At 42.7% G+C, this 20863-nt stretch overlaps 1 protein-coding gene across 6 annotated transcripts in view; it reads right to left on the reverse strand.

The window, feature by feature from the left end:
* Nucleotides 1-8279: 8279 nt before the first annotated feature.
* bahd1 (bromo adjacent homology domain containing 1) overlaps nucleotides 8280-20863 on the reverse strand; it is a 28581-nt gene continuing 15997 nt past the window's right edge. For 4 of the 6 annotated variants that reach the window (XM_021574828.2, XM_036955206.1, XM_036955204.1 and 1 more), the window contains exons 2-7: nucleotides 17337-18886; nucleotides 13709-14070; nucleotides 12982-13141; nucleotides 12532-12611; nucleotides 10690-10781; nucleotides 8280-10535 (exon numbers count right to left, since the gene is read on the reverse strand). In XM_021574828.2, the coding sequence (XP_021430503.2) occupies nucleotides 10346-10535; nucleotides 10690-10781; nucleotides 12532-12611; nucleotides 12982-13141; nucleotides 13709-14070; nucleotides 17337-18879 (2427 nt within the window). In that variant the 5' untranslated portion in view covers nucleotides 18880-18886 and the 3' untranslated portion in view covers nucleotides 8280-10345. Of the gene's footprint in view, nucleotides 10536-10684; nucleotides 10782-12531; nucleotides 12612-12981; nucleotides 13142-13708; nucleotides 14071-17336; nucleotides 18887-20863 lie in introns of all 6 variants that reach the window. The other 2 variants (XM_036955205.1, XM_036955207.1) reach the window with 2 other exon arrangements.

Genomic DNA, 20863 nt, shown 5'->3' on the forward strand with positions numbered 1-20863 from the left:
GCAACAGGACCGCTACCTCCGCCTTTGTGCAATGAGGAGCAGGAGGAGCACTGCCAGAGCCCTGCAAAATGACCTCCAGCAGGCCACAAATGTGTATGTGTCTTCTCAAACGGTCAGAAACAGACTCCATGAGGGTGGTATGAGGGCCCGACGTCCACAGGTGGGGGTTGTGCTTACAGCCCAACACCGTACAGGACGTTTGGCATTTGCCAGAGAACACCAAGATTGGCAAATTCACCACTGGCGCCCTGTGCTCTTCACAGATGAGATCCTCAGACCCCTTGTGAAACCATATGCTGGTGCGGTTGGCCCTGGGTTCCTCCTAATACAAGACAATGCTAGACCTCATGTGGCTGGAGTGTGTCAGCAGTTCCTGCAAGAGGAAGGCATTGATGCTATGGACTGGCCCGCCCGTTCCCCAGACCTGAATCCAATTGAGCACATCTGGGACATCATGTCTCGCTCCATCCACCACAGACTGTCCAGGAGTTGGCGGATGCTTTAGTCCAGGTCTGGGAGGAGATCCCTCAGGAGACCATCCACCACCTCATCACGAGCATGCCCAGACGTTGTAGGGAGGTCATCCAGGCACGTGGAGGCCACACACACTATTGAGCCTCATTTTGACTTGTTTTAAGGACATTACATCAAAGTTGGATCAGCCTGTAGTGTGGTTTTCCACTTTAATTTTTAATGTGACTCCAAATCCAGACCTCCATGGGTTGATAAATTTGATTTCCATTGATAATTTTTGTGTGATTTTGTCGTCAGCACATTCAACTACGTAAAGAAACAAGTATTTAATAAGAATATTTCATTCATTTAGATCTAGGATGTGTTATTTTAGTGTTCCCTTTATTTTTTTGAGCAGTGTATATTAGGCTATTGTTATCATATAGAAACATAATTGAATATTGTACATAATATTAGCATCCACATACATAAATGTTAACATATTTAATTGTTTCGTTTTTAATTTCACATTTTCACATTTGTTACATGTAGTATTTTGGTTCAACCTTAATGCATATTAATGCATCATCAACAGGAGGAACATTTTAGGTGTACGCTAATAATCTGTGGAAAGAACATGAAAGAATTGTTCATAAGAAGGGTCTGAGATCAAAGTCAATATTCAGACCACTAGGGGTCAATGTTTTAAGACAGGATATCCAGTAAGCCTCCCTTTGTAGTAGTAGGATCTCGATGTTACCTCCTCTCCTTGGTTGAGAAACATACTTAATGCCTGTGTATTTGAGGGAGGAGATTCCTTCATTACGTCACATTTACTCCGCAGTGATTTTTTTATTTGATGGAAACCCTAAATTATGGAACCCTAACACTAAGTTATTACTAGTTATGTTACTAGTAACTCACACTGCGGAAAAAAAAATGTTTCAAGCCGTTTAATGTATTAACCAGACCGAGAAAATCCCATTGTTTATAGTTTAATTGGTTAGAATAAGTGAATTCCCCATACTTTCCTATCACAAATGTAACAAATATTGCCCCTACACTCACTTTTCGAATGACTACAGGGCCCACACATTACGCTTCGGTATTTTTCTGCTACCCCTGCAATTTGTATTTATTTTATTTGTATTTCGCCTTTATTTAAGCAGGTAGGCCAGTTGAGTACAAGTTCTCATTTACAACTGGGACCTGGCCAAGAGAAAGCAAAGCAGTGCGACAAAAGCAACAACACGGAGTTACACATGGGATTAACAAACGTACAGTCAATAACACAATAGAAAAATCTATGTGCAGTGAGTGCAAATGTAGTAAGATTAGGGAGGTAAGGCAATGAATAGGCCATAGTAGTGAAATACATCCTGGAGTGATAGATGTGCAGATGATGATGTGCAAGTAGAGATACTGGGGTTCAAAAGAGCAAAAATAAATAACAATATGGGGATGAGGTAGTTGGGTGGGCTATTTAGAGACGGGCTGTGTACAGGTGCAGTGATCGGTAAGCTGCTCTGACAGCTGATGCTTAAAGTTAGTGAGGGAGATAAAATTCTCCAGTTTCAGTGATTTATGGAATTCGTTCCAGTCATTGGCAGCAGAGAACTGGAAGGAACTGTTGGCGCAATTATTAGAAAATGGAAGAAGATCAAGATGACGGTCAATCACCCTCAGTCTGGGGCTCCATGCAGGACCTCACCTCGTGGGGCATCAATGATCATGAGGAAGGTGAGGGATCAGCCAAGAACTACACGGCAGGACCTGGTCAAAGACCTGAAGAGAGCTGGGACCACAGTCTCAAAGAAAACCATTAGTAACACACTATGCCGTTATGGATTAAAATCCTGCAGCGCAAGCAAGGTCCCCCTGCTCAAGCCAGCGCATGTCCAGGCCCGTCTGAAGTTTGCCAATGACCATCTGGATGATCCAGAGGAGGAATGGGAGAAGGTCATGTGGTCGGATGAGACAAAAATATAGTTTTTTGGTCTAAACTCCACTTGCCGTGTTTGGAGGAAGAAGAAGGATGAGTACAACCCCAAGAACACCATCCCAACCGTGAAGCATGGAGGTGGATGTATCTCTATAGTACCTCGGGATCTTATTCTGGCTTTCATCAGGACTCTGTCCTGGTATCTATAACACGCATGACAGGATAGGTACTGTTTGGTGTAGCACAGAATTTTCAACCAACCTTAGATTGGCAATGCTGTCTTCGTCCTCAACTCGTGGAAACAGGAGTCTCAAAATGTTCGTGCCCCGTTGCAGTGGGTCAACATCGCCAAGCTAAGGTTGGTCTAAAATTCTGTGCTACACCAAACAGTACCTATCCTGTAACTCCCAGTAATGGTTGGGTGAAGATGAAGACGAAGATGAAGTATCTCTGGTTGAATCACATTATCTGGTGTAACAGTCTGTAGCTAAGAGAACTAGTGATCAGCAGATGATGGGAGAGGTGGTCATGATGAAATTGCCAATCCAAAGAAACATACATTAAGTTCAGGGAACACTTGTTCAGCTGTGTGAGGAGTGTTGTCATGCCATTCAACTTCTCTTGGGTCATATTCTGCTTGAATTCCAGCATAATGTCCAATCCATCGAGAGGGATACAGTTCACAGGATACAGTTCTGCAACAGACACACGCAGGCAAAGGGATTATGTTTCTCTCCAAGAATCTACTCCAGGAAGAAGCACAGGCACCACATGGTATTGTCTGTAAAACATAAAAAGATAATACATTAAAGATGGAACCAGAGCGCAAAGCACCACCCCACACCATTTGTAGTCTTTCAGAGACTGGAAAAAATGTGTCAGCTTGTATATTTAGCAATGCATCCGCTGATAGGAACATTGCGGAAAGACGTTCAATGGCTCTATCATACAAAGACAACCAGATCTACACACACAGAAAAGTATAGTGCGATCAGTATCACATAGTGCCTTCATGAAATTCCACAAAGCAGGACAACATTTATTTTCAGATCTCGCCAATTTTCATACTTGAGTAAAAGTAAAGATAAATTAATCAAAATGACTCAAGTAAAAGTGAAAGTCACCCGGTAAAATATTACTTGAGTAAACGTGTAAAAGTATTGGTTTGAAATATACTTGAGTATCAAAAGTTTGATGCAAAAAATGTGTTTAAATATCTAAAGTAAAAGTATAAATCATTTCAAATTGCTTATATTATATATTTAGATGTTTATTGTCATTTTTCAACAGCCAAGGGCACACTCACATATCATTTACAAAACAAGCATTTGTGTTTAGTAGGTCTGCCAGATCAGAGGCAGTAGGGATGACCGGGAATGTTCTCTTGATAAGTACGTGAATTGGATATTTTTTCTGTCCTGTTAAGCATTCTTTTGGGTGTCAGGATACATGTATGGAGTAAATTGTGACATATTTTATTTTAATTTTAAATGTACCCCCTTTCCCTCCCCAATTTCATGGTATCCAATTGGTAGTTACAGTCTTGTCTTACCACTGCAACTCCCATACGGACTAAGGAGAGGCAAAGGTCAAGAGCCATGCATCCTCCGAAACACAACCCAACCTAGCCGCACTGCTTCTTGACACAATGCCCATCCAACCCGGAAGCCAGCTGCACCAATGCGTCAGAGGAAACACCGTACACGTGGCAACCTGGTCAGTGTGCACTGCGCCCGGCCCGCCACAGAAGTCACGAGTGTGCGATGAGACAAGGATATCCCTGCCGGCCAAACCCTCCCTAACCCAGATGACGCTGGGCCAATGGTTTCGTCGTCCCGTGGGCCTCCCGGTCGCGGACGGCTGCGACAGAGCCTACGCTCGAACCCAGAATCTCTGGTGGGTTTGACCACTGTGCCACCCGGGAGGTCAATTATTACATTATTTTCTTCAGGAATGTAGTGAAGCAAAAGTAAAAGTTGTCAAAAATATAAATAGTAAAGTACATATATCCCAAAAAACAACTTAAGTAATACTTTAATGTATTTATACTTAAGACCTTTACACCGCTACGTCCATGCAGGGACCAATAGGATGCTCGAGAGGAACCAATGCCCGCATTCATGGCCGAGGGTAGGGGGGGTCTTGTAAACAGAAGTAAATACATTGGCTCTCTAGGCGCAGCTGGCCACACATTTAAAGGTAGATTTAGTAGGTACCAGTTTATGCTAACTACATTGTTTGTTTAAGTAGTATTTATACAAGGCAGAAACATTGTTTCCTTACTGAAAAATATTTAGAATGCCAGTTTCAGCGAGAAGCATAGCTACATTGAGGTAACATTGCAATGGGTCACCCCGCTTTTCCAAAGTCAAACCTGCCCATAGTCGCTGAGTCTGCTTTACAGATGCCAAAATAGAAAATGTTTTAAGTAATTGTTTTCAGTATCTTAATGTTGTTTTGTTTTGTGTTTTCTGATTGTTTCAGTGCATGCATTCAACACACTTTGGACAAAGGACTCCCACAGGGCCGGCATCTCCAAAGTTCCCTCAAAAAGGCAATAGTTCTGAACTGGAATTTATAAAGTTTTTGTTGTTTTAATTATTTAACTGTTTTTCATTCTCTTTTAAACTTCTATTGGTTGAAAGCTCATTGCTTAGTTATCACATGGCTCATGTAAATTCTGTAGTTGCCCCATTAAACACAGTAAGGTTAAGATCCCGATAGTGTTCACATTTGTCTCATGTAAATGTCGTAGGAAGATAAAAATATATAATAAACTATTTATTTTCGAAAAAATTTGGGTCTTTTCTCTTTTCTTCATTAGCATGCTGATGATTTTAAGGTTAATATTGTGGGACTCTGCATAATGTTTTCATTGTGAGATGGATCAGAACATTGTATTGGATTTATCTTGATCTGTTAAGACATTGAATGCATGTTGTTTAGAATATTTAGTAAATGCAGTATGTTAAGTTTAGTTTTCTCTGTGAGAGGCAAGTGGATTTAAAGTTATACGTCATTTGGTTTAAGTAGATAAGACATTTCAATGTTGTTATACACAAAGTAAAAAAAAAAAGATTTGCATATTCATGATGAGTTTGAAGCAACATCGCAGCAAACAGTAGAATGTTAGCTAGAATTGTTTACCTGAAGTTCACAAGTCGCTGCCACAAAACTATTTTGCATGTGAAAATATGAGCTTGCTGCAAAATTGGCCAAAGTTTTGCCAGAGCTGTTTGCCAGAAGCAAGGGTTCTCTCTCTCAGGACCATATTGGAAAGTTATGACATTCTGGATTAAGGTGACCGAATGCTAGCCAGAGCTAAAATAGACCGCTGTTCAATAGTCCTGGCTCACCGGAATCTGTGCCCTCCAGCGGCTTTAGAAGAGACTCATTTTTCAATGCTTTTCTGTACTGTTTAAAGGAACTTCTATAGCAGGTGGTTCAATCACTGGTCCTCATGATGCTCATCGCAGACCTGGGACAATTTCCCATCCTGCTCTTATCACTTCCCGCCAAGTCTGTATGGTTTGTGAAAAGAGACTCATGGAGACAGTTAATCTAGTCTGAAATGTTATGAAGGATCTCACACCAACCCTTTTATTATAGAGCTGTCATTATGAGACACATTCAAAGACTGGTAGCCTATACCACCTGCCCTAGGGTGGACAAATACATTTCTACAGGTCACATCATTTGACTTACTTTCCGATGACTGTGTTTACACAGGCAGTCCAATTCTGATATTTTTCACCAAATATTGGCAATACTGATTGGTCAAAAGACCAATTAGTGGAAAAAAAGATGAGAATTGGGCTGGTTATGGTTATGTCAATATCCACATTTACTCCCGCCACATCTTAGAAGGAATGCCAATGACTTTCAAGCCAAAAACAAACATTCTAAAAGCTTAATAATTGCTTCCTCTGCGGTTACCATTCATAAATGATTGCTCAGAACATAATGTGCTGCCCTTTTGACTCCGCCAGCAACATGCTCTGAGCAATCTGCTCTGGTACCTTTGAGGTCAAGAGGAAATGGGAAATGGATGCCACCAGCCTTTGTTTACAGACCAAATTGACATAACAAGCGAGGTGGTAGAAAATTACATGTCTCAAAATACAGAAAAACAATACTACACCGAGACCTTGAATTAGACGGAAGAACATCCTTAAACAACATGAGCTTGAAGTCACAAACAGATTAAATTGATGCACTAATGTTTTTTGTTAAGAAAAGCGAAGAACTCCAAATTGAAAATCTTATGGACAGCTGAAAATGGGATGAGTGACTTTGCAGGTGCACTCCATTTAGGTGTATTCATCTACCGTTTTGCGTGTGTGTGTGTGTGTGTGTGCATGTATTTGTGTGTGTTCGTTTGATAAAAGCTTATGAAGGGTGAGCTTCTTACAGTTCCTTCCCTTAGTCATCTATTGCCTTGGGTGTAGTTGTATGCATGTGTTCTCTCACGTGTGTCAATGTGTGTGTGTGTCAACGTGTATGTGTGTCCACGTGTGTGTGTGTGTGTGTGTGTATGTGTGTCAACGTGTGTGTGTGTATGTGTGTCAACGTGTGTGTGTGTGTGTGTGTGTGTGTGTATGTGTGTCAACGTGTATGTGTGTCCACGTGTGTGTGTGTGTGTGTGTGTATGTGTGTCAACGTGTGTGTGTGTGTGTATGTGTGTGTGTGTGTGTGTGTGTGTGTGTGTGTGTGTGTGTGTGTGTGTGTGTGTGTGTGTGTGTGTGTGTGTGTGTGTGTGTGTATATGTGTGTGTGTATTTCCACTCATACCTCCACAAGCTGCTGTAGAAATACACTTGTACAAGTTCCCTAGTGCAAATGGACTTCTGTCCTCCGCATGTTTCAGTGCACAGATGTTGTACAGTTTGGGTCAATCACAGTTACAAGGGGATAAAAGTAAGAAGTTTACCCTTCATAAGCTTTCATCAAACATCAAACACACATGCTGTTAGACATGCAAATGTACCATGGTATTCAAAACCCAGAAGCTGATTGAGTGGTAAGAGAGCCTCATGAATATGTATGACACCCCTAATTACTGTATTGGATGAAAGTCTCTATCTCCTGGACACCCCCATCTCCTGATCCACTCAACAAGAAGACATGAATGGCCTCCATTAATTCACAAGGAGAGGTGGATCCATGTTTTCTAGTTAAAGGATGGGTTTGGCGCAGACTTGGGAGTAGTGGGCAGAAAAACAGATGTCTTTGTCTGCTCTTCACACTCCTCATGGCGTCTCTACATCACGTCTGTATTTCCGGTACATTATCATGCCTTACTAAAGGGGCAATCCCACAGTTGAAACGATTACCGATTGCCTCCCTGCCACTGTTTCGGTAGAAAGCGGAGAAATGTGAGGAAACTGTGAAAGGTCAACAATTAAATATATTTTCTCATATTGTTCCAATATTTATTGGTTTGGAGGATCCATATGAAATAACTTTTGGGTCTGTGGGTATCAAGTGTCTCCGGGTAGGAGTGCTGATCTAGGATCAGGTCTCACGGTCCATGTAATCAAAATGAATTGTGTTCTAAAAAAGACACAACTGATCCTACTCGGAGATGCTTGATGCATACGGCCCATGGAGACATCAATATTGTATTTGTCAGAAAACAGAGATGTTAAATAAAACACAGAGATGAACTAGTATGACACCTTGTGGTGGGTTGTTCTTAGTACACTTCTCAGCCTGTTCCTAGCAACAGCTCACCCTCCTTACAAGACCAGAAGGAAATTACACACAAACTTATATATATATATTTATTTATTTTTTTAAGTGGGGGGAGAAAAAGAGAAAGAAAAACATATGCAAAGATTTGCCCTATTGACTTTGCAACATCATCAAATGAGACTCTTGGGTTAAAACTAATTATTTATTCCATTCAAATATTTGTATATTACATGTTAAATAATACAAACACGGTGCTATGAATATTCTTTCCCAAAATTCCCAGAACCTCTAAAACTCGGAACATATGCACACAAGAACAAAGAAACTTGGAATTGAGAGTTTTCTACACCGGGGAATGAGTTGAATGGGACATTTTATACCCATTCTATACCCTTGTTGGTACAAACATTTCTTAGCAATTAACAGAATTTCATGAAAAAAAAAGGCATTTAAAAAAGACATAAAAAAATAACAATAATCTTGGCCTACTTTTCATGGAAAGTTATTGGACACAGAGTCCACTGAGACAGGCAGGCACAACAGTCAATGTAAGAAAAATCGATCACATCTTGATTGGACATAAAAAGGACTTGAGCGTGTAAGGAAGGTACTCCTATGGCTTGTGCCCTATATATCGAGATACATCTTAGAAGCAGGTGTGTGTGTGTGTGTGTGTGTGTGTTGATCAGACAGGAAGCTTTTCCAGGAACTGTGATACCAAACTTTGATTCCCTCTGATCTAAGCAAACACACATGTACATAAATCCACAGTGTGACTTCCATGTTAACGAATCAGTAGCATGTTCAGTTTAAGGACACAGTCGATGATCTCATAATGGAACATGGATTAGTGCACAGTAACATGGGGAGGGGCTTGTACTGAACTGTAGATCCACCCACTGGCAAACTTGGTTTAGATGGAAGGCAGGTTTTTTGGTGAGGTGTGAACTGAACGTATTGTAGCTTGCATCCTAGATGTCGACCGGCGGGATGTAAGGCAAGTTATTATGGCTAATGGCAGTGCGCGTGTTGTGTTCAAACCCCCGTTCATTGGTCAATTCAAGGCAGGGTAGTAGGGACATACAATTATCATTTCTCATGCTGAATCCCAAACCAGTCCCTTCCCCTCTCCCCTCCATTTGCACTTTCACACTCACCTCCTTCATATGAACAAGTGTCCCAAAGCCGAGGGTGTGACAATGATCAGCCCCTTCGATAGCCACTTCGACCAAGCCAGCAAAGCTGCCGGTTCCAAAGCGAAGAGCTATTCCAACATGTAAACACAATATATTTTGTACAATTTCATACAAGAGAATGGAGTATTTGTTGTGTCCGATTTATATCTTGTAAAATGACCAGGGGAATTTGAATTTCATTCTCTTATTATTTAAATGTCATACATGAATTGCATAATTCAAGTCAAGAGTGTGTCTCGAAGTTAATGTGTTTATTTAATCCCCTCGCCACTCTGGGAGTTTTGTCAGCAACACGTGACTACGTAGGGCCATGAATTGGTAGGGGTGAGGTATAGTTGGTAGGGGTGAGGTATAGTTGGTAGGGGTGAGGTATAGGCGAGAGGCTGGTTTGGGATTCACTGGTACTTTACCTCTAAGACAATGCAGACAGAGAGTTAGTGTTTGGCGAACGCCTGGATCATTTCTACTTAGGAATGATAATTATCTCGTAGTCGACTTCCTTGCTTTGAAAATACTAAATAATGCACTCTTAAATTACTTTTAAAAAATTAAATAAAAAAATTCTCCATATAGAAATAAATATTTCTCTGCACTTAAGCCAATTAAACCTTAAACTCAAGACTAAATCAATACAGATAAATATGTTAAGCCACCATCTAATTCATGAGTCATCCCATTAAATACAAAACAAGTCTTAACTGATACCATCTGGCAACACAACGTAACTATTAACCCACATAGATACAGGCAAAGTCATGGGACGATGCAAAAAATAAAATTATAATTTGGCAAATCAGTTTTATTAAAGGGGATTTGTGCTTGGGATGATAAAACACAATTCCTCTTTGACCAAGTGTGACCCTTCGCAAATCGCTCAAGAGTGAGAGATAGAGACATTGAGCAAAAGCACTTCCAGACTTAGAGACTTCCTCTGCCTAAAACTGTCAACATCTTCCACTCCTTTCAAAACAGAGTGGCTTGGTCGGTCTCAAAATCCTGTCTTTTCAGCTCTCTCTTCCACTGTTTAAGATTCCTCCGTTCTACCACCATCCACAGAAGTGCTACTGCAGACTCTTCAGGATGCGTCCATAGCGGAAGTCGTAGACGTGGCGACACATGAACACCAGGTCGGGGTCGATGTCCGTTGGGACACAGCAGTGGGCAGGGACGGCGTATTCGACAGAAGGCGGCACCACTCTGGTGGCACTTTCAGGGAGATCCTCCCGCCGACGAGTCACCAAAGCACAATATCTGAAACACCAAGCCAAAGGACATGTCAAAAAGACTACGCAAATAAGTGAACAAATGCAATGCAACAAATAAAATGTAATAGAATCCATCTTGTGTCTCCCACATACTATTCATTCTCACACCCCATATCCCATCAGAGATGAACAGACCTTACCTACAGTACTGTGCTAACGTCAACACGTAGCACTTGTCTTCAATGCAGGCCACACTGTTTTCATCCTGATGCCGGGATGCAAAAATTTCATTCTGGAAATGAAGTTGGATGACAAGAGGAGAGAAAACTGAATCTCATGAACCAAAACAAATCAAATGTTGTTTGTCACATGCGCCGAATACAACAGGTGTAGACCTTACAGTGAAATACTGAATACAACAGTGAAATTCTTACTTACAAGCCCTTAAAAACCAACAATGCAGTTTTAAGAAAAAATAAGTGCTAAGTAAAAAATAGATAAAAGTAACAAATAATTAAAGAATAGCAGTAAAATAACAGTAGTGAGGCTATATACGGAGGATACCGGTACAGAGTCAATGTGCGGGGGCACCGGTTAGTTGAGGTAATTGAGGTAATATGTACATGTAGGTAGAGTTAAAGTGACTATGCATAGATAATCAACAGAGAGAAGCAGCAGCGTAAAGAGATAGTTCAGCATATTGAACATACTGTATTTACATATATCAAAATACGTCCTTTCTGAACGATCCCTTAACTACGTGTCTGACATCATCATCATCATAAAGACCCACTTGGGAAGATCTATACAGACTTTTCTGATGTGCAAACTGACTAGCCAAACCCTTAACCAAACCCTTAACCATTTCTAAAATATCAGTTTGCACACAGAAAAGTCTGCATAGCTCTTTTCAACCAACGTCTTCATCAGGAAATCACCCTTGCATTGGGAATTAAAAAATGGTGCAGTCTAAGTTTTGATTTATTCCTAGCTGGTTATCATTTCAGAGACTTCCGTAAAGCAGAGCAGTAGCTTTGGTCTTCTCGAAGCCCAGGGTATCCAGCAGAGCACACTGTAATAAAACATTTTACAACCCTAATGAAAATCTTTTTTTTCATTGGACGAGTTCAGCTAGTGCCGCCCGGTTTCAAAACGTTTTCTCCCCACTGAACACGCCCCAACTCTCTCTCGCAGAGCATGGTGAATAAGGCTGCTGTTTATTATTCATAGCCTGGGTGAACAAAGTGTGTTTGTTCCTGGGGGATATTGACAAAAGCCTGTACAGACTATTTCTCCAGGAAATACATCATTAAATGGAAATAGTGTGTTTGCCATCTCTTTTCCCAGGCTGAGTCTGCACAAACATTGTAGATGGCATCCACAGTGTGAACTGGGCTTTCTGGAGAACTCACCTCTCAGTGTGAACTGGGCTTTCAGGAGAACTCACCTCATAGTGTGAACTGGGCTTTCAGGAGAACTCACCTCACAGTGTGAACTGGGCTTTCAGGAGAACTCACCTCACAGTGTGAACAGGGCTTTCAGGAGAACTCACCTCACAGTGTGAACAGGGCTTTCAGGAAAACTCACCTCGCAGTGTGAACTGGGCTTTCAGGAGAACTAACCTCACAGTGTGAACAGGGCTTTCTGGAGAACTCACCTCACAGTGTGAACAGGGCTTTCTGGAGAACTCACCTCACAGTGTGAACTGGGCTTTCTGGAGAACTCACCTCACAGTGTGAACTGGGCTTTCAGGAGAACTCACCTCACAGTGTGAACGGGGCTTTCAGGAGAACTCACCTCACAGTGTGAACGGGGCTTTCAGAAGAACTCACCTCACAGTGTGAACTGGGCTTTCAGGAGAACTCACCTCACAGTGTGAACTGGGCTTTCAGGAGAACTCACCTCACAGTGTGAGCTGGGCTTTCAGGAGAACTCACCTCACAGTGTGAACTGGGCTTTCAGGAGAACTCACCTCACAGTGTGAACTGGGCTTTCTGGAGAACTCACCTCACAGTGTGAACTGTGCTTTCCGGAGAACTCACCTCACAGTGTGTGTTGGGATTTCGTCCTCCCTGTGTGTGTTCTGGGCGGTAGAACCAAAACAGGCTCATCATCATCTCTCCTGAGGACACACAAACAGTGCCATTTTCAGAGTGAGAAGAGGATTACCAAAGTCGAATTGAACATTTGATGAGATGTGTAGGGAGCCCATTCATAATCATTTCAACTTTTTTTTGTCACATTCTACAAAAGTTTGCGGCAGACATTTGATTGCTGACTGGAATGCCAGATGGAGTAGTATGAAAAAGTACAAAACCTGGCCATCAGTTGCCTGGCACACTGTCTGTGCCAGGCAAGTTCACTTGAGTGCCGACCAAGTATTTAAAACAAAACCAACACTATTTGAAGCGTTTTTTTTTTAAAACAAGGCTATAGTTTTGTATCATCCATTTGTATCAGTTTAGCTACGTGTGAAAGAGGCAGAACTTCACCTGATTCGGGGTCCTTCCACAGGGCTGAGATTTTGGCTACGTAGGGCAGAGACTTCTTCCTGGTACCGGAGCGCAGCAGGACTGTGTCTCGAACCCGAATGACCTCCCCGTCCCGCTGTACTCCTTCAAAACATTTGCGCAACACTGTCGTCTCCTCCCCCTGGAAACATAGTCAATATGTCATTGTTGATGGCACATACTATTAGCATTGTTGTTAGCACATGGTAACCACCTGGTTATTAATAGTATTGTTAGCACATGGTAACCACCTGGTTATTAACAGTATTGTTAGCACATGCTAATCACCCGGTTATTGGAACTGTTATTAGCACATGCTAATTACCCGGTTATTAGCAGTATTGTTAGCACATGCTAATCACCCGGTTATTAACAGTATTGTTAGCACATGGTAACCACCTGGTTATTAACAGTATTGTTAGCACATGCTAATCACCCAGTTATTGGAACTGTTATTAGCACATGCTAATCACCCGGTTATTAACAGTATTGTTAGCACATGCTAATCACCCGGTTATTGGAACTGTTATTAGCACATGCTAATCAGCCGGTTATTAGCATTGTTTTTAGCACAGAAGTAAGAGTGGATGGTAATAATACCATACATACAGACTAAGTTTTCCTTTAGAGGAAATTCTAATATTCTGTAGCCTCAGCTAGCTATCTTACAAGGCACAACCAGTATCTCTTAACACAGAGCGACACATACCACAGTGAAAACCTCCTTCTCGAAGGCCACGCCCACGGGCAGCCAGCCATTGGTTGCCCGGCGACGGGTGATCCTCTGCTGCTTGGCAGCTCCGCTGGCGGCAGGCCCCAGCTGATGCTCGTCTCGAATATGGGAGTCACCACATACCCCAGACCGAGAGCTGCTGGGTGGCTTTGCACGCTGAGGACACTCCCGGGTCACTTGCAGCGTAATCCTCGGTTGGCTGGGGTCCGATAGAGGGTTCTGGAGGTGGGGCACTGATTGGCCGGCTGGGGGAGCGCTGGCGGTGGCAAGGCAGCCTTGTGTGGGGGAAACTGGGACAGAGGGGGGGCTGTGGTCCTCCAAAGGCGAGGAGTAGTCTTCTGTGGGGAAAAGTGGAACAGTCAGACACTGGAGTAATCAGTCTCTTAAACTCACATCTTACTTCACATTCATCCTCTCCTTTCCTGACATAAAAAAGATACGCCACTGACGTCAGTGGCGTCTTACTGTTTCAGCGCCACTGACGCTGTGTGCAGTAGAGATAAGAACACGATCTGTATTCTCTGTCTTAATTGTAGCTTTGAGCCACGGGGATGGCCACGGGGCTGGCCACAGGGCTGGCCACAGGGATGGCCACGGGGATGGCCACGGGGATGGCCACATCAGAGTAGCAGAGATGGCCATTTGTTGTGGCCTGATGGTCCCCCAGACAGGCAGTGTGGAAGCAGAGAGCTGGCTAAGGATATTGAAAGTGATCAGAGGGAGAGAACATACATCTATCTATCTGTACAAGCAAAAAGCTCTCTGAGACATTTACAAAGAGCGCACAAGTAAAAAGGGGCAATAAAATCATCTTGGATGTTACACATCCACTGAACAGCCAATAAGCAGCACTGCCTTGAGGGCGCGAACCAACAGAGCTGCTACAAGTTTTGTACAAGCATCAGTACGGCTTTGAAATGAAAACGGATGCTGTGACTTCCATTTTATCTTGTATATTATACCTTGTCAGCATTTGATTCCATTATGTGTTAATGTTGCTGTCTATATGTTCAAATCTTTCTGTTATCCGACTTGACACAACTGAACCTTCTGGAATAATGGAATAATTATGATACTGTAATAGTGATGCCGTGGAGAGATGTTTTTTAGTTAATAGCGTTTTAGCCACCTATTATGCAAATATTCTACTTATATATATATTTTTTTTATTTTATTTATTTATTTTTATTTATTATTATAATTTTTTATTATAGCATTTATGTTACTTGCCTCCCATCATCTCAGTCAGCACTCATTTACCACTACTGTTTGTTCCTGGAAATCTAGGATTCCATCAGCTGATGCGTGATTGGCTCTGTACACAATGGTAGTGGAGACGCTGTAATGTAATGTAGGAGTGTGTGTGGAGTCTTTGAAAACCCCAAAGGAATCAACCCACCACACTAGTGTAGTGCAGGTTCACCTGAACATTAAGTCCAGCTAGGATGATACGGATAGCTTGTGGTAGTAGGAAATTAAAAAATAAGTCTCCATCACTCCTCTGGGGAAAAGGGTCCATTTCTGTGTCACATCAAAGCAGGCAGCTCAACAGAGGCAACAAGACATTGTCAAATACCAATTTACCTCAGCTAATAGCGCCTCTGAGCGGGCTAGCCAACGACACGCCATATTGATCTGTAACCAGCATCCTTAAAGGAAGTCATGAGTGCTGCTGTGGTCCCCGACAAATACGATCTGACCACAGACCAGCTGAGAACAAATTCCCTCAGTAAGAGTGGCCCTGTTCTGTCGTCATCCACTGCTCCGGAGGCAGTGACTCAAGTACTGTAAAGGGGCTATGGGACTCCTGGCTGAAATGACATGTGGAATCATTTCAGTCTGTCTTGTGTGTGTGTGTGTGTGTGTGTGTGTGTGTGTGTGTGTGTGTGTGTGTGTGTGTGTGTGTGTGTGTGTGTGTGTGTGTGTGTGTGTGTATATATATATATGGTTTGTTAAGCTTTATAGCAGCGCTCGATACTGTACACACAAGACAGGCTGAAATGATTCCACATGTACCCCGCAAAACACCAGTCAACGCCAGCAGTGAAGAGCCGACTCCTGGATGCTGGCCTTCTAGGCAGAGTTGCAAAGAAAAAGCCATATCTCAGACTGGCCAATAAAAATAAAAGATTAAGATGGGCAAAAGAACACAGACACTGGACAGAGGAACTCTGCCTAGAAGGCCAGCATCCCAGAGTTGCCTCTTCACTGTTGACGTTGAGACTGGTGCTTTGCGAGTACTATTTAATGAAGCTGCCAGTTGAGGATTTGTGAGGCGTCTGTTTCTCAAACTAGACACTCTAATGTACTTGTCCTCTTGCTCAGTTGTACACTGGGGCCTCCCACTTTTCTTTCTATTCTGGTTAGAGTCAGATTGCGCTGTTCTGTGAAGGGAGTCGTACACAGCGTTGTACGAGATCTTCAGTTTCTTGGCAATTTCTCGCATGGAATAGCCTTCATTTCTTAGAACAAGAATAGACTGACGAGTTTCAGAAGACAGTTAATTGGCCATTTTGAGCCTGTAATCGAACCCACAAATGCTGATGCTCCAGATACTCACGTAGTCTAAAGAAGGCCAGTTTTATTGCTTCTTTAATTTAGAACAACAGTTTTCAGCTCTGCAAATATAATTGCAAAAGGGTTTTCTAATGATCAATTAGCCTTTTAAAATGATAAACTTGGATTAGCTAACACAATGTGCCATTGGAACACAGGAGTGATGGTTGCTGATAATGGGCCTCTGTACGCCTATGTAGATATTCCATTAAAAATCAGCTGTTTCCAGCTACAATAGTCATTTACAACATCAACAATGTCTACACTGTATTTCTGATCAATTTTATGTTATTTTAATGGACAAAAAATGTGCTTCTCTTTCAAAAATAAGGACATTTCTAAGTGACCACAAACTTTTGAACGGTAGTGTATATATGACCACTGGGAGTAAATGGGGTTTGGATGATCAGAGAGCACAGCTTGGCATCTCCAGACGAATAGTCCACAGCTTCAATAGTAAATCCAGTACATCCTATTTACACAATCTGTGGTGATTACTCATTGGACCTACTCACACAACTAATGGCTAGAGTGGCGGGCAGGGATAAAGAAACAAAGTTCAGCTCAGGACTGTGGATTTAAACCCCACTGGGCTTTTAGATCCCACTGAATGAATCCCTAGAACTCATAATCCTAACCCTAGAACACCTAATCCTAACCCTAGAACACCTCATCCTAACCCTAGAACACCTAATCCTAACCCTAGAACACCTAATCCTAACCCTAGAACTCATAATCCTAACCCTAGAACACCTAATCCTAACCCTAGAACACCTAATCCTAACCCTAGAACACCTCATCCTAGAACACAACTGAACAACTTTCTTGAAAACTTTAGATTCATGCCTCACCTGTGACATTTCTGATTTTCTGTATTCTAAAAAAGGTAAAAACATGAGAATTTTCTCGGCAGATTGTAGCTGAGTTGACTAATTGACTAAAAAAGGTCACTGAGCCATCTCAAATATGCAGTTAACACTCTGCAATCATCATGACCCATTCACATCATTATTACTACATATCTATAGGCATTTCTGCCTTCTCTTACCCAACTTGGTGTTATGGCTGCAGCTGGAGCAACCTGCATTATAGCAGCACCCCCTGCTGGCGAGCGTTGTTACTGCTCTGTAGGGGTAGCGACTGATTCTGCAGGCTTCTCCATAGCAGTAGACCGGGTGGGAGACTCCTGAGGGGTGGGAGCCGGTCGGGGACAGTAGCTTGGGACTCTGGACCCCACCAGGGCACAACGTGATGGAGGCCACAGAAGAGGGCGGGTAGGGCATGGGGCTGGAGCTCATGGAGGTCATGAGGGTAGAGGAGGTCTTGTGGTGGGCAAAGTGGACATAATAGCCTGAGAAACATGGGTAAGGGTAGGGGCCTATGGTCAGGGCATGTGGGTGGGCAAGGGAACGGGGAGAGAGGAGGCGGCCCTTGGAGAGCGAATGCTCCTCAAGTTCGTCGTCACCGAACCTCTTTTGGCCAAGGAACAGGGCCAGTCGGTGGCAGTACACCCCCAACCTTTCCTGGGAGCAGCAGCAGAAAGAAGGAGTCGTCTGGGTCTCGACTGGCTCCTCCACAGACTTCATCGGGTAGCCAAGGAAGGATCCACACTGGAAGTCAGATCTGATGGAGCCATTCCCCCCTGTAGTCCCCTCCCACTGTGGTTCTGGGTGGAAGTATTCCCTTTTACAGAGATTACAGCATTTCTGAACCAGCTGTGGCTGGACCTGGGATTGCCTGTGATGGATTTCATGATGATGCCGTTTCTTTAGCTTGATCCTCACTACCCCACTCAGCTGGTTGCAGTTGGCCTTGGTCCCCCGGTGTTTGGCTTTGAAAGAGGTGCTGGTGATCTTGAGCAAAGCAGAAGCATTGAGGCTGGCCTGACGCCGAGGGGTGGGACCGTACAGACTCAGCAGACCCACATCCTCCATCTTCATAGTCTTTTGGTATGTTTTGGAACTTCTAGTTCCACAAATGTCTGATTTTGCCACCTTAGGACCACTTGGGGTGTTATGGCCCAAAATGATTGCATCCTTTGCCAGATTCCCATTGGAATGTAGCTTATTTACGAGTCTGGACACTTGCGGATGTTCTCTGTATAAGAGCAGAGTATTCACAGCCTCTGCGTTGAGAGAGGCCAGCCTCCGTTTGCGAGGTTCCACGACAGGTAATGTGCATAACACTTTTGATTGATTGTTTGGTTCCGGCGCTAGCCGATAGGCTTTGCAGGTCTTTTGTCTAGACTTGCAGGGCTTGGTCCTTCCACGCACCAGGCTATGGCTCCCTTCTTCTTTGGTCTCTATTGGAGCTTCCAAGCAGCTCTCCTTGTCCTCATCACCGCTCGACTCCAGACGAGTGAGAAGGACTCGACAGTCGAGGCTGTCCCCCTCGCACAGATCCAGCTTCCTGCCCTCCTCCTCTTCCCACAGTTCATTGCTCTCCTTCACACTGCCTCTCTTTACCTCCTTGGGCCTCCCTCTTTTTAGTTTTGGCTGGGCTCCCCCCGCCATGGCCTCCGCATGTGGAAGACCTACCTGCTCCCAGGAGTCACTGGGGCGGTATCTGCATGGGTCATCACATCCCTTCATACAGACCCTGGGGAAGGAGACCAAGAAATCAATACATGGGGAGAGTTTTTTTTTTGCAAAAACCGACATGACAGTGGATGAATGCCCAAAAATAAAGTTTGGCTCAATACAGTTTTTATTATGGCCATAAAAAAACAGCTATATTTTATCTGCTGAAACACTGATGTGGTTGACCACATATTTTGCAACTGGTAACTGGCTTAAAGAGTAAGCCTGTAGTAGAAACGGTTAGTACAGAGGGGATATGGGTTTCAAAAAGTTCAGAAAGATACCGCTGCTGACTGACATAGGATCATATCGATGTAGGAATTACCCAACACACACACACACACACACACACTCATATTTCCAGGAAAGCAAAATCTTGCCCTTATCCTATTGTGCAGATCCAAGTGACTCATCAAACAAGCTTCAGATTCTACTTTATCTACATCCTCACAGAATAAATTGCAATAAACGTTTAGCTCTCAGGAAATACAATCACACTCTAGTCATAATGTCTAAGAGTGGATTGTCATTCACAAATAGGAAAATCGCCACTTTCCACAGTGGCCATTCATATCAAAGACTCCCGGATAGAAGTCGTTTTTTCCAATACAAAACCTAAAACCTGAAATGACCCATAGTCTTCTGAAGCCTTATGATGACTTGCTTTCTCTTACGGCACTTAATCTTCTATCATACTATGAACTGGAGGTCGACCGATTAAATCGGAATGGCCGATTAATTAGGGCCGATTTCCGATTGTTGTGAACTTGAAATCGGTATTTAAATATATATATATATATATATATATATATATATATATATATATATATAGATATTTTTTTTAGTCAGTTAAGAACACATTCTTATTTTCAATGACGGCCTAGGAACAGTGGGTTAACTGCCTTATTCAGGGCAGAACGACAGATTTTTACCTTGTCAGCTCCGGGATTCAATCTTGCAACCTTACAGTTAACTAGTCCAACGCTCTAACCACTTGCCTCTCATTGCACTCCACGAGGATCCTGCCTGTTACGCGAATGCAGTAAGAAGCCAAAGGAAGCCAAGGTAAGTTGCTAGCTAGCATTAAACTTATCTTATAAAAAAACAAATCAATCATAATCACTAGTTAACTACACATGGTCGATGATATTACTAGTTTATCTAGCATGTCCTGGGTTGCATATAATCGATGCAATGCAAGGGGATGATTTAACAAAAGCGCATTTGCGAAAAAAAGCACAATCGTTGCACGACTGTACCTAACCATAAACACCAATGCCTTTCTTAAAATCGATACACAGAAGTATATATTTTTAAACCTGCATATTTAGCTAAAAGAAATCCAGGTTAGCAGGCAATATTAACCAGGTGAAATTGTGTCACTTCTCTTGCGTTCATTGCACGCAGAGTCAGGGTATATGCAACAGTATGGGCAGCCTGGCTGGTTGCGAACTAATTTGCCAGAATTTTACGTAATTATGACATAACATTGAAGGTTGTGCAATGTAACAGGTATATTTAGACTTAGGGATGCCACCCATTAGATAAAATACGGAAGGGTTCCGTATTTCACTGAAATAATAAACGTTTTGTTTTCGAGATGATAGTTTCCAGATTCCACCATATTAATGAACAAAGGCTCATATTTCTGTGTATTACTAATAATATAATTAAGTCTATGATTTGATATTTGATAGAGCAGTCTGATTGAGCGATGGTAGGCACCAGCAGGCTCGTAAGCATTCATTCAAACAGCACTTTAGTGCATTTTGCCAGCAGCTCTTCCTTGTGCTTCAAGCATTGCGCTGTTTATGACTTCAAGCCTATCAACTCCCGAGATTAGGCTGGTGTAACCGATGGGAAATGGCTAGCTAGTTAGCGGGGTGCGCGCTAATAGCATTTCAAATGTCACTCGCTCTGAGACTTGGAGTGGTTGTTCCCCTTGCTTTGCATGAACATCCAATAGTCAAAGGTATATGAAATACAAATTGTATAA

This window comes from Oncorhynchus mykiss, chromosome 19, assembly GCF_013265735.2.
Source record: "Oncorhynchus mykiss isolate Arlee chromosome 19, USDA_OmykA_1.1, whole genome shotgun sequence".
Taxonomy (NCBI): domain Eukaryota; kingdom Metazoa; phylum Chordata; class Actinopteri; order Salmoniformes; family Salmonidae; genus Oncorhynchus; species Oncorhynchus mykiss.